The 14,722-nt window shown below is 41.3% G+C and overlaps 2 protein-coding genes across 2 annotated transcripts in view; both read right to left on the bottom strand.

Moving 5' to 3' along the window:
• si:dkeyp-9d4.3 (caskin-1) overlaps positions 1 to 2,867 on the bottom strand; it is a 50,743-nt gene extending 47,876 nt beyond the window's left edge. The window contains exon 1 of the mRNA XM_040146604.1: positions 2,744 to 2,867. Within this exon, the coding sequence (XP_040002538.1) occupies positions 2,744 to 2,837 (94 nt within the window). The 5' untranslated portion in view covers positions 2,838 to 2,867. The remainder of the gene's footprint in view (positions 1 to 2,743) is intronic.
• A 3,247-nt stretch (positions 2,868 to 6,114) lies between these two features.
• LOC120799730 (suppressor of cytokine signaling 1-like) lies at positions 6,115 to 14,722 on the bottom strand. Its single transcript, XM_040145054.1, has 4 exons — positions 14,498 to 14,722; positions 10,461 to 10,907; positions 8,318 to 8,505; positions 6,115 to 7,231 (listed from the first exon to the last, which is right to left on the bottom strand). Exons 2-4 carry the CDS (start codon positions 10,695 to 10,697, stop codon positions 6,907 to 6,909), a joined length of 750 nt encoding a protein of 249 aa, XP_040000988.1. The 5' UTR covers positions 10,698 to 10,907; positions 14,498 to 14,722; the 3' UTR covers positions 6,115 to 6,906.

Here is a 14,722-nt window from a genome sequence, read left to right on the forward strand (position 1 = left end):
CCCCCCTCATTAAATTTTAACATTTTAACAGAGAAAACAAAACAACTCCAGAAGCGCCCTCTCACCTGCCACACTGCTGCTCTAACACCATTAACATACTGTTAATAACACAAACACCAGGCACCAGGCACATGACTAAAACCTAATGTGTCTAGTGTGTTTCTGTGCATGCTTGACTGTAATTGTGTGTATTAGAGGTGTTTATGTTTGTTTGTGTAGTAGGGCAGTTATCGAATATTCTAATCGTGGAATTTGACTGTAGAAAGAGAGGAACATTTTTTAAAATTAATTAATTCACTGAATGCGCTGCATGACGGACAAGAGTCACACAGCGTCAATTTCATTGGTTGAGAATGAAATGTAGGTCAAGCTGAAAATAGCGAATAATTCGACAACAACCGTGGGGTAATGATGGCAGACAGTTCACAACCCAACTCGGCCGCCGAAAGAGTGATTCGCACTCTGAGCCGTCTAAAAAGCCCCGTTTGGAAAAACTTCGGATTTTGGTCATTAGAAGGCAAAATTGTGGAACCTCGAGATAAAGTTGTACGCAAACTATGTAGGCTACAGTTAGCCTTCCATTCCAACACTAGCCACCTGAGGCCACATCTCGAATATATGCACCCAAGAGGTTAGTCTCTCGCTGTATTGCTTTGCCTTCTTATGGACATTGTGCACAAAACTGTATATTTGAGTTGTTCGAACTTGTGTGTTTTTTTTAAAAGGAATAATCAAAGGTATGATTGGCCAATTTTGACAGTGCTAGTTTGTATGCAGCGTTTATCCAGCATGACTTCCTGTTTAATTATTCAAATGCCAACCTGTATTCAAGCAGTCACACACACACACACACACACACTCTCACACACACACACACACACACACACACACACACACACACACACACACACACACACACACACACACACACACACACACACACACACACACACACACACATTCCAAAACTCCCCCTTTAACCTCTCCCCATCACTTCCTGTCTCTTTACTTCCCTCGTCCATATCTCAGTGTTTCCCTCCTCCTGTCCCGCAGTTCTCTCTCTCATTCTAACCCTCCTCGTCACCCTCACCTCGCTCACCCTCTACCCACCTCCCTCTTTCTCTTTGTCAGTGTGCAGTGGACTGAGCACTCAGAGCTGATCTGTTCTGGCATTTGAGGAGAAGCATTTTTCTTTTCCATGGCACTGCTGGAATGTTCACAGACAAACATGCACACATGATAGGAGACGAGAGAAAACAGGAGGAGGGGAAAGGGGAGAGGAGGAGAGGAAACGAGAGGAAGGAAAGGAAAGGAGAGTAGAGAAGGAAATGAGCAGAGGAAAATAAGCAAGAAGACAGGAGGGGGAGACCGTAAAGGAGGTGATTAGAGGAAAGGAGCGGAAACAGGAGGAAATGAGGAGTAAGGACAGGAAAAAAGTGGACAAAAGGAGCAGAGAGGACAGGCGAGAAAAAGAGAGGAGAGGAGAGAGGAAAGAGGAGAGGAAGCAGGAGGAAAGGAGGAGAGAGAAGAGGAGAGAGGAGGAAAGTAAAAGTGAGGCGAGGAGAGGAGATGAGGAGATATGACTGAGGAAAAAATTAGAATAGGGAATTGTAAAAGAGAGGACGGGAGATGACAGCAAATAGGAGGAGGGCAGAGAGGAAGTGAGGTGAGGAAACAGGAGCAAAGGAAAGGAAACAGGACCAAAGGAGGAGGGAGAAGAGGAGAGCAGAGAAGAGATGAGACAGGAGGAAACGAGAGGAGAGGAAATAGGAGAAAAGGAGAGGAGACGTGAAGTGAGGAAACGAGGGGAGCAGAAGAGAAAAAAGAGAGGAAACGATGAAACAGGAAGAGAGGAAAGTAGGCAACAGGAGAGGAGAGGAGAGAGGACAAAGGTAGAGGAAACAGGAAGAAAGGAGTAGAGAGAAGAGGAGAGAGGAGGAGAGGAAAAAGGAAAGAACAGGAAACAATAGGAGAAGACAGGAATCGAGAGGGGCCCGGTGGTGAAATGGAAGAGGAGGAGAGCAGTTTCAAGGCTGTAATTGAAATCTAATTATCACCTCAAGTCCCAGCTGACTCCACGTCGAGCACCCACACACATGCACGTTTGAGCGCCACATATGCGCACGCATGCAAATGTCTGCGCGTGTACACTCACAGTCATCACATTATTACCACCAACATCTGGTGTCTTCACACACCAATAATCCCCCTGTCCCGAAAGCAGTGTAGGACCTTTGTGTACTTCCACCTCTCTCTCTTACACACACACACTCACACAGCGATACACACGTCCTCTCGGGTGTGCACACGTAGACGCCCACACATATATTTGTGTGCATTCATGCACACAACCCCTACAAATGGTGAACTGTGGGAAATAGGTTTCTAATTTCTTATTACATTTTGATGACCGCTCTCACACATGTGCAACGTCATCACTATCACACACTCAACGTCATAGCACAAACACACATACATAGACGCACACATGCATGCAGGACAGCACAAACACACACACACACACACACACTACCCGTCATTGCCAGGTCAGGACAGTACAGGCTAAATCTGATGTGATGCCATTTATCCTAAATGATGCACTGTGTGTGTGTGTGTGTGTGTGTGTGTGTGTGTGTGTGTGTGTGTGTGTGTGTGTGTGTGTGTGTGTGTGTGTGCGTGTGTGTGTGTATGTGTGCGTGTGTGTGTGAGAGTGTGTGTGACAGGAGGATGGACGGATACTGACTGGCTTTCCCCGGCCGTGGTCTCTGTAGAAGCCGCTGAGCTGTCAGCAAGTCCTCGGTCTTCACGGCCTGGAGCAGCTCCTGGTCCTTCCCCATGTCCCCTCCGTCCCGCCTCGGTCCTCTCGGTCCCGCTCTCTTCCTCTGAGCGCCCCTTTCTCCTCCGTTAATCCGCTGCTACATCCTGCCGCCGCTCCGGGCCTCCCGCTGGAGCTGAGGCGCGGAGGGATGGATGCTGCCGGGACTGTGGGATGCTCCGATTCGGCCCGGAGTCCAGCGCAAGTCCGGCTCTTCCTCCCCTCCGCGTGGTGCTAGCGACCCCACACCGACCACCGACCGACCGACCGGGCCTCGCTCTCTGTCGGGATGCTCTCCGGCCGCGATTCCACGGATTCTATCCGCGTGACGATTTCACCGGGTCTAGGTGCGTGCGTGAAAAACGGTAGAGCTCGAGCGCCCTCCTATATGCTGGGTCAAATCCGCACCGCTGAAATCTCACGAGCCCTCAATCCGCCGCCGCGGTGCTGGACCAGCTCGCGCCAGCTCCAGCGCGCTCGCGCGCGCACACATACACACACACGTGCACTGTCACATATGGCATTACATAAACACGAGCTGCTTGTGCCCTCGCCTCTCCAGCTGTTGTAATCCCCGTCCGCCGTGTCGTGTCAGAGCGCGTGCGGGCGCGCAAGTCAAGAGAGGTCGTTTGACATCGTAATAATAATGGACTCAGTCGCGTGCAAGAGGTGCACTCAGAGCACGGGACAGTGGGAGCCCGGGATCGCGCGGACCCATGGGACACTCGGTGTGGATGAATCTTTCTAAATCTGAAATATTGGCTTACAAACTAAACTTGGTTTAATTCATTCATATTTTGCACTGAACTATAACTGCACTGGAACATATTTTTTTTATTCTCCTGCTTATGTTGTTTTATTCAAATCGTCCCATCTTTTAGGCTAATTCGTTTTACCCTTCTTAAATCCTATTTTCTGGCCATGTGTCTTTTCACATTACTTTAATATATTTTCTCAGCGACCCTTTTTAAAGCATTTTGAATTGCCTTGTTGTTAAAAGGTGCTGTACAAATAAACTGGCCTTGCCTCTATATGTGTCACAGTGGTGATAGTTTTACGTCAACACTTTAAGGTTAATGGCACAGAGATAATTTGAGGGCAGGAAAAGTGTGTGTATGTGTGTCTCCCTGGTGCAGGGCTAATTTAAACTAAAGGGGCCACTGCCAGTCAGATTTAGGACTGGAAGTGGAACAGATAACAGAAGACATTTTTTTATATAAAAATGGGAAAAAAAGTGTGTATGTGCAAGCTTTAGATGTGCATATTTGTGTACAGCTTCATACAGGGCTGGGTAAACATCTAAGGAGTGCCCAAGGCCCAAATCAGCTGTGGGCCCCTATTCACCCCCCCCCCCATCTTAGTTTGGTAACAGTTAGATTAAAAAAAAATGTATGGATGGCGCATATGGTCAATGTGCGAAATTGAGGACAAAGTTGTGGGACTGCTGTAAACAACTACTTTCATTGGAATGCATCTAAGGCCTGTTCGAAAAGTCGCTGAATGTCGCTTGATGATGTAGTACACCAATTAGCATATTTATGACGTCTTCGTGTCATATTTGCATTCTGCCTAGTGTCAGCTAGTTTAAGCCCTTTACCTGTTTGCTCCTCTCCTACTCTCTGTGCTCACATACAAATTAATTTAATACAGCCGACTTCCCAATAAAGCTGTTCTCATTTACGTGTTTTTCTGTTTCTGTTCTCGGACAACGGAACAAGTATGAAATACAGACTGAAACGCAGGCACATTAAGACTGAATGTTAACCAGCAGTCACTTCCAAGCCATTTCCAAGCTGCTGCTCTGCCCTGCTAAAATCCTGATTTTATGAGGTTTGTAGTAGCTAAGGTTTGTCCAAAAAGTCCCTACATTTGTCACTAGCTTCTTTTTTGTAAAACAGTCGCTAAAGGGGTCTGAAAAGTCGGTAGGTCTAGCGGAAAAGGCGCCAAGTCGGCAACACTGCCTGTACACACCCCCCTCAGATGTAACAGAAACCGTTTGTGCCAGTTCATTTTGAAAGAAAAATGGCCAATGGGGAAACTCCGACACTCGGCTGGCCGACCAGTGGTGTAACTGAACTCAGCTCTATGTCTTCACTACCTCACTCAAAGACATATGGGGATGTCGTGCTGGTCTGGACAAAAAAGGCTTGATTTTAATCGTGCTATTAATATGCATTTCTGTCCCAAAATGCAATGCACAGAGAAAGTGGAGGAGTAGCTAAAATTTTAAATAAATTGCAAATAGTGGCGAGACAGCTCCAGAAAGGTCTTGGAAAACAAAAATAATAAGTATTACATCTTTAGTAAAGATTTTGTGTACTCTTTGTGAGGTATCAGCTTGCAGTGGCTTTTTTTAAAGTCACTGTGTGATTGACTTCCAACAGCACACTTGTTTTGTAATTTCCTGATAGTGTAACACAATGAAGTAAGTTGATTTGTTCTCACAACAGAAGCGGTATATGATAAAGATAAGTATATTATTCATGCTTTATGCAATTAGTATGTAGTATGAAATTGGGACTTTGTTGTGCATATTACGACAATACTAAGAGGCTACAGCCATGCTAGAATTAGCAAAATGCTAATGTCAACATGCTAACAGGGTGACAATGACAATGCTAAAATGCTGATGTTTAGCAGGTGTGTTTCACCATGGTCACCATCTTAGTTTAGTGTGTTAGCATGCAAACATTTGCAATTTGGCACTAAACACAAAGTACAGCTGAGGTTGATGGGAATATCATTAGTTATACACAAAGTCTACTTTGTGCATAAACCAAAGTACTGGACAAATTTTGACCTGATGGTGGCTCTAGAGGCAATGTCAAGAGATAACCAAAGTTATGGAAATTCAACCTGTGGGGGACGTGAATGAATGTACCCAATTTCATGGCCATCCATCCAACTGGTTGAGTTGTTGAGATGTTTCACTAAAAACTACAAACGTCAACCTCATAGTGGCACTAGATGAAAAGTCAGTGGATCATCAGAGTAAGTAGGATTCATTCTCTGGGGACCATGCACAAAATTTCATGTCAATCCAACCAATTTTTTTTTTTTTTTTACATATTTCAGCCTGGAACAAAGTAGTGGACTGACAGGCCGACATTGCCGTCCTTAGAACCTTGCTCCTAGTGTTACTAAAAATAAAAATTAAATTAATCTTACTACCTCAGAGTGTTTGCTACACAACCAGTGATCCATGAGAGTCTGGGTCCATGGGGCATTTGCCTGCTTTGCCTGGTCAGTAACTTATCCTTGGGTTCACATTTTAATTTATTCAACCAAAAAACATTTTGCAAAACATCACATTTTAGTTCAGTTGTTTGCTGTACCAAAGAACTAAAGGTAGCAACTACACATGTAAAATTATTTCAAGTGTTGGTGAGTCCAATCTTTAAAACTGCATTGATCAATACTTTTCAAGCTGACTCAAATTTGGTGATTCATCTGTACTATAACTTATATCAAGAAAACAACACTGTTGTTCCATTTGTCCCATTATGCAGAGAAAACGACCTATTGTTAACCGTTTATTACCAGTGACAATTCTTTGGCTGTCGGCTTCCATAGGAAACAGAGTAAATGAAGAGAGAATGTTAGACTTCCATTCATCATGTAGTCGGAAACATCACTCCAAATGAAGAACTTGCTACTATTTTAGCGATAACCTTTTAAATTGGCGATATGTCAGCTTGTTTTGATCTTTTTCTGCCCCCTAGTGGCCAGACATCAATTAATGCAGCTTTAAACAGCAGCAGCAATTTGAACATTTTTATGGAAGTTACTAACTGACATGTATCATGGAAGGAAGGGATTTCCTTAAAATTGTATCCTGAATACACAGATAATAAGTGTGGACTTCTGACAGGAGGCTATGTATTGTTCTTATTTAAACAATATAAAATCTCCCATGTATAAATCATACCATTTTGGTAATGTGTGCAAATAACCCTTGAACAACTTTCAGATAAAATACTATCAATCTGTATGTCTGTTATTTATACTAACAAAAACATGAATTAACACAAACAACATCAAACAAACAACATCCTGGTACAGCAACATGCACTCTGTCCACAGTTTTGCATCTATATACAATGTGGGTATGCAGTAACATAGTTTTTAACTTGAAGGCTCACTCCAGGTAAGGTGCTTATATTTTCTGTTCCATATGTACGAATAAAAGCCCTCCTGGATGTCTGCTTCAGGCTCTCCGGACGCTGCCTGCGATAGGGCACCGTGAGTTTACAGGATGAGCTGGTGTAATAAGTGAGCAGAGCAAAGAGTGACCCAAAAGTCCTTTGGCTGCCATGCAGATTGAAGAGCAGGTTGTTCAGCTGCACACGAACACTCGTTGGGCCCTCCTCGCTTTGGTAACTCAGAGTGAAGAAAACATCAGGCTGGCCGCTGTCTCTGCAACAAGACATAATCACACACTCACTCTGTGTGCATTTACTGGAGTTTATTTTTTCCGTAAAATGCTTCTTATTTGACCCGCAGTAGAGGAAAATGGTACAACATTACAATACATATGCTTGTCCTGTTTTTACCTATAAGATTTTTTTTTTGTTTTAAACCAAAAATATGGGCAGAGAAGGAGGAAGAGGGATTTTCCAGGTCTGTCTAGAAATAGTCAGGTGCCCATATGAACATATAAACAGGTTTTTCCTCCTGTTCATACTGGCCAGTAAGAGATCCCTTCCTGATGCACTTTCAATTTAAATGTTTTGGAGGAGAAAAAAATCAACGCTTCTCATTTTGTGCAAAAAAGCATTCAAAAGTTTAAAATCAAATGGATATCTTCCAAATTTACAGTCTTTTTGGTGTAAAATTCCTTCTTTGTGTTTCCCGGAACAGCGTTTCCCTGTTGAACAATAGTAACAAAAAGAGGGAATTTTGTAGTAAAACGCCTGTAACTTTGGAAAATATATCCTTGAATTGTCAAACTCAAACTGTTGAGTCCTTGTATTAACTTCAGATAAACCTCTGGAAAACAATTTTGCACAGAAGGATTTTGTCCCTCCTCTCTAAACACTGAAAGTGCATTAGGAAGGGATCTCATGCAGGCCAGTATGAAGAGGAAGGAATCATTACAGGAAGAAAAACTGTTTAAATGTTCATCTGGGCATCGCACTATTATTAAGATAGACTTGGACAAACTGTTGTTCCTCCTTCTCTACCCATATTTCCTGCTTTAAAAACAAAAACAAAGCTTAGCTTGGCTGTTCATAAAACAGGTTTTTTTAGTGAGGAAAAGTCGTGAGGAATGTAACTGCAAGTTATATACAAGTTATAAATACAGTATTTTACATCATAAATGGATGGTAATGTAAATAGACTGCACTGGTAAACTTTAAAACACTTGTTGTATTTTTTTATTTTTTATATATTTAACCAAATACATCTAAGTTTAGGTGGGAATCCCCGCAAACCCCATAACACCACAGCAGGTGAACAGATAAAACACTGTCATTCTCAAATGAAGGGTGGGTAGATTACCTGATGAGGAAGGTGCCCAGTAATGCGTGTGTGAGTATTTCGTGTGCCTCCTCCATGGTCATTGGTCCCCAGTAGTAACCACTGTGTTGGAGCTGCTGGTATGTGAGTTTCACTAGTTCATACTCTTCCTGGCTGCTGAATGGACGGAGGTGTGTGGGCAAGCTGTCAGCGTCGGCTCCAGTCACCGGCTACAGCAGAGAAGGTATTGGACATAATCAGAGAACATGCGCAGATGAAACCGGGTGTGTACTGTGTGAAAAACACGAATTACTGCAGACACTACTCAGGATCGAAAAAAGGTACTCCAAACATAATTTTTCGGATATTATTTTTATTTACAGTTCTTCTACAAAGACACTAGAATTTAACATCAGTCTTAGTTGAAAAAGTAAAGCACTCTTTGTAGTGGATATGCAAATACAACATTATGTTAGAAACTAAAAATAATTTGAAGTAGGGTTTGTGCACAAATGCTTATATAAGTAATTCATTTTTGTTATCCTACCACAATTTGTTATTTATACATATCATTTTTTTTAATTCATGGTTAATGGTAATAATAATAACCATAATAATAATCATAATAACTAACATCTTTTTTCATCAGTCCCTTTTTAAACAAAGACAAATAGTGCAATCAGGAGCCCTGCGAAAATCTCCCTGAATAAATTCAACTGGCTGTTGTATCTTATTTCAAAAAACCGGTGGAAACTCCTTTAAAAGATTTTTTTATTTCCACAGTCACTTTTACAACAATAACTTGATGCCTTAGGATCATTTATTATCCATACTATTTTATTGCCCAGGTTTTCATGTCTATGAAGCACTTGTTATATCAGTTTTGAGAGATGCTATACTACATGAGTAATACTATTAATAATGTAATCGTACTGCATCCGCTCTGCATACCTTGGAACAGAAACTTGTAGATTACAGGCCCGGCGTTCAGATGCTGCTGTCAGATTGAGCTGAATACCGAAACTGAAATGTTTTCATGCCAACAGTCAAAGTACAAGGATAAACCTAGATATCTGACTTTTTAAAGCTGACGATGACAGTGATAACCACAGAAATTTTGTGTGTGGGGAACTCCGCTTGTTTTCTCTGGAGGATTTGGTGCAGATAAACTAATTTCATTTGAACAACAGCTGTGCACACAGTCCATTTATATCTTAAACAATGATGAGTTTTACTCTTCTCAATAGAGTAGATACATCACATTTTGTTTTTGCAGCAGTTGAAAAACTTTTATACACTTATATGTTTATGGTTTATCAGTAGTTGTATTATTACAAGTATAATCAAAATATATTCAATAAATATTACTATTATTGTTATTATTATATAATCTTTGGCTAAAAAAAACTGCACATGCATACCTGCATAATATCAAAATAATACAATAAATTGTTTTTATTATTATTGTTGTAGTTATATAGTGTTTGGCTGGAACAAATCTACTGAGGCTGAGCCAAAACTCACGTGGAAAGTCTGTTGCTGATCACTAATAAAGTGATGAATCATCTCATAACCATGTTTTTTAAAAAAAAGGTGTTTTCAAATGATTTTAAAAAATGTACGTGGTGACATGTTTTTTTCCCAAAAAATAAACAGAACGGATGTAACCAGTATCGGAAAGTACATTTACATCTACATTTAAGTACTACATTTCTATGGGAAATATTGTTCTCTTCACTACAATACATTTATTTGATTATTTAGGCTACTAGTTAAGGATTCAGTTATTATAGAATAAGCTACCACTGGGCTAACAGTATAATAATCCAGTTACGTAATCTTTATTATTCTTAAATGAGCCATTCTGCATGATGAGTAGTTTTGGTACTTATAGTATATCTTGATGTTCATGCTTATGTACTTCTAATGAAGTATTTTTGAATTTAGAATGCAGGACTTTTACTTTTGACAGAGTATTTCTACACTTGGGTTTTGTTACGTTTACATCAGTGAAAAATCTGAGTGCTCCTTCCATCACTGAATCTAACATTCACGAATGAAATCCTGGTGTTTCATTCCTGGCTTTGCCTCGCTCCAGTCATCTGTCCACTGTTTAAAAATCAATATCCCACAAAAATAAAATCCACGAACTGTGATTCAAAGTGCATTTACTCTGAATACTAACCTGGCGCCAGGGTTCAGGTTCTTCTTCTAAGCTGGGTTTGTTCCAGTGCAGTAAATCTGGCTCCCTCTCTGTTGGGTCTTGGTTGTTTGGTTTAACTCTCTCTGCGCTCGGCTCAGGGCCTGCAGGTTCTTTGGGGTTTTGACTTTGGCTCTGTGTCTCAGCTGCGTGGTTCTGTTCTCGGCTCTCTACTAATGTTTTATCCACATTGTCTCTGACCATCCTACAAAGGAGAATCATCTTCTTGACCACCTGATGCACCAGTTCCTCCACTTTTCAGCTGCAGGTCCTCCATATTCGACTCCTTTGTGGTTGGTCATCTGCTGCCCAGTCCTCTTCGAGACTCCATGTTGTTTACACAACAGCTTGATATTTTAAATCAAGATTTATTAACATTACCACAAAGTGTTGGAGGGGAGCGGAGGCTTAATATCCTCATCTGTTCTTGAGCTGAAACATAGGAAAGTGAACACAGACAGCCACGGTCAACATCTTGTATTCGACTGAACTGCATTTCACATTAACTTGAAAGTAGCTTTTAAATTGTTAAGTAACAACATTATCATTTATTTTTAGTTGTGTCCCTGGACATCTGGGTAAGTCATACAGCTAAGTCCGTAAGTATTTGGAGACTGACACAATTTTCGTAATTTTGCCTCTGTACACCACAACAAATGATTTGAAACGAAGCCATCCAGATGTGGTCGAAGCGAAGACGTTCAGCTTTAATTCAAAGGTTTTAACAAAAATGTTGCATTAACCGTTTAGGAATTTCATCAATTTTTATACATAGTACCTCATTTTCAGGGGCTAAAAAGGAATTGGATTAACACACATGATCATAAATATAAGGATGGTTTTTAATACTTGGATGAAAATCCTTTGCAGCTAATGGCTGCCTTAAGTCTGGAACCTGTGATCATCACCAAATGCTGATTTTCATCCCTTGAGATGCTTTGCCAGGCCTTTACTGCAGCTGCCTTCAGTTGCTCCTTGTTCATGGGTTCAGTTTTGTCTTTAGTAAGTGAAAAGCCTGCTCAGGTGGGTTGAGGTCAGGTGACTGACTTGGCCATTGAAGAATATTCCATTTCTTTTCCTTTAGAGGCCCTTGCGTTGCTTTTGCAGTATGTTTTGGGTCATTATCCATCTGTGCTGTGAGGCACCGTCCTATCAGTTTTGCAGCAGTCACATCATCAATAAACACCAGTGACCCAGTTACACTGGCAGCCATACATGCCCACGCCATATCACTGCCTCCATCATGTTTCACAGATGATGTGGTACGTTTTGGATCATGAGCCGTTCGTTTCCTTCTCCACACTCTTCTCTTCCCATGATTCTGGTACAAGTTAAGTCTTGGTTCATCTGTCCAAAGAATCTTGTTCCAGAACTGGACAGGCTTTTTTAGAAATTTTGTGACAAAGTCTAATCTGGCCTTTCTTTTCTTGAGTGTTACCAGGGGTTTGCACCTTGTGATGTGAACCCCTCTGTATTTACATTCATGAAGGTGTCTCTTTGATTGTAGACTTTGACAATGATGAGCCTGCCTCCTCGAGTGTTCTTGACCTGACTAGATGTTGTGAAGGGGTTCTTCTTCACCGAGGAAAGAATTCTGTAGTCATCCACTTTAGTTGTCCTCCGTGGTCTTCCAGGCATTTTGGTGTTGCTGTGCTCGTCGGTGCATTTCTTCTTTTTATGAATGTGCCAAATTGTTGACTTGGCCTCTCCTAAAGTTTCTGATATCCGTCTGTTAGGTTTTGTTTGTTTCTTCAGCCTAATGATGGCCTCCTTCATTTGCATCAATACCTTTTTGGGCTGCATATTGAGAGTTCCCATGAACAGCTACCAAACACAAATTTGGAATTAACTCCGGACCTTTTATCTGCTTAATTTTTGAATGAAATAAAGAGGGAACAGGCCCCAACCGGCCATGAAGCTGATTGTTAGTCAATTGTAAAATTACTTCTGAGCCTCTGAAAATGAGGGACTATGTGTAAAAATGGCTGAAATTCCTAAATGGTTAAGGCAATATTTTTGTTCAACCTCTTGAATTAAAGCTGAAAGTCTACACTTCAATCACACCTTGATTGGTTTGTCTCAAATCCATTGTTTTGGTGTAAAGACGCAAAATAATGAAAATTGTGTCATCGTCCAAATACTTATGTACCTAATTGTATATTTACTCTCGTCTAGCTGTTTTTCCTTTTTTCAAATCCTGAGGGAAATATGAGGCTCTTTAGCTGCTAAATGCTCCACTATGTTCACTAGCTCATCTCTAACTGTGTCTGTCTGCCGTTTGGTGCTGAGCCGGTAGCGTACAGTGAGTTTTTAGAGCTTTCACACTAAAAACAGCTGCCTGCTTCAATGAACTAGGGCTGCAAATAATGATTATTGCCATTATCAATCTAAATAAATTAATCTAAAAATACATATGGTCTACAAAAACATCAGAAAACTCTGAAAAATGGCCATCGCATTATTGGGTTTTTGCTGAAAAAATGACTTACATGACTAATTGATTATGTAAGTAGTGCCAATTAATTTTCTTTAGCTCGAGTAACCAATTAATTGACTAATCGTTGCAGCTCTACAATGATCTGAAACTCACTTTAAGGCTCCGTGAACCCGAGGGGAGGTGCAGTTCTCTGTAGGTTCATCACTAGGAGCAACCCGTTCGGCTTGTCATCCGATACGCTCTTATAAATACATTGTTATAATGAAAATATTACTTTGAGAATTGCTTTAACTTCATTGCATACTGCTGCAATACATGTAACCCAATCTGTCTGTGTGTGTGTGTGTGTGTGTGTGTGTGTGTGTGTGTGTGTGCGTGCGTGCGCGTGTGCACGCCTAATGTAGAATCTGAGGTAATGTGACTGCCAATAAATCTTTTGTGTGTATCATCAGTGACTGTTAAGGGCGGATGTAAGATTGTAAGAATGGAATAATAACGTTACATGAAAGCTTTCACTTTCTCTAAGTTTTTCTGTTTTGCCCTTATATTTTAAAGTGCGTTTTGTTCAGAAAAGTGCTCTATAAAATAAGTTTTTGTATTTGATATATAATTTATTACTTCGATTATAGTGTTTCACTTGATGACAATTACCAGCCCAGCTATGAAAAGATAAGCTGCTTTCTTTTACCGTCTTTCGCTTTCTTTGGCACTTGAGGTCTGTTTTGTTTCAACTTTATCCTTTATGTCCTTGCTCAAATAGTGAAAAGAGCATGTAGACATCAAAGTTGGTTGTAATCTTGAGCACTTATTAAAAAAACAAACAAACCCAAAACAGACAACTTCAACATTTCAGTGCAGCTTCACCAAACATTTCACTTTCCCCTACGAAAGCCCCGGCCACATACTGCTGCACTATGGCATTCAGCATTCTGTTATCAGTTTTATCATCTTAGATTTGAAGTTAAGCAGTGACTATGAGGTTTAACTTTCCGTTGGTAGGTTTTTTGTTTTTTTTACATCCCTGCCTGTGCCGTTTTTGAGTAGGGCAATGATTCCTGTGCAGCTGAGAGTGGGTGTCAAAGCCACGATTCAGAGAGGAGTTACAGCACTTTAACCTCGCTGTCACTGTCTTACTTGGACAAATCCAAATGCACTCCGAGAACTGCAGAAATGTGCAGAAACGTGAGAAAAGCATCGCAGAAAAATGGAGTAGATGTGGGAAGACATCTGTGTGTCCTTAGTGATGCATATTGTTGTGTTGCAAAAATACATTCACATACTGTGGTCTTTTAATTAGACCCGTTCAATTCTCAAAAGCCAGTGATACTGGAGAATGGTACGGTTCGGTTCCAGAAATAGGAGTCGATATGACCGGGAAAGGTTGTAACAACTCTCCACACCTAACGGAATTCAAAATGTGTTTGTTTTTTCATCTCCCGGCATGACCGCTATTCAAGCTGCATCGCAAAAAACAGAACAAAACACAAAAAACCACCCAGTTCCGACGGACCCCGCCACCTTTTGGGCTCAGATGGATGAAGGGATAATTATGCATCGATCAAACTGCTGAACCGAGCGTACTCACGTGCGATATCGGAGTGTCAGAGCCGTGTTGGGCGCAACACAGCCGGGGAGCCTCTGTCAGTTTCTCCCCTGCTCAAAGCCGCCGGTCGTGTTGAGAAGAAACATCCTACGTTCGTTACGGGTCTTGCTAGAGGCTGTGGAGGCGGGGACGCTCTTTCGAGAAGCCTGTTGATATAGAAGTCTGTAACAAAGTAATTGTCACCGGTTGGTCAACGAGGGGCGCATG

Source organism: Xiphias gladius, chromosome 15 (assembly GCF_016859285.1).
Source record: "Xiphias gladius isolate SHS-SW01 ecotype Sanya breed wild chromosome 15, ASM1685928v1, whole genome shotgun sequence".
Classification (NCBI taxonomy): domain Eukaryota; kingdom Metazoa; phylum Chordata; class Actinopteri; order Istiophoriformes; family Xiphiidae; genus Xiphias; species Xiphias gladius.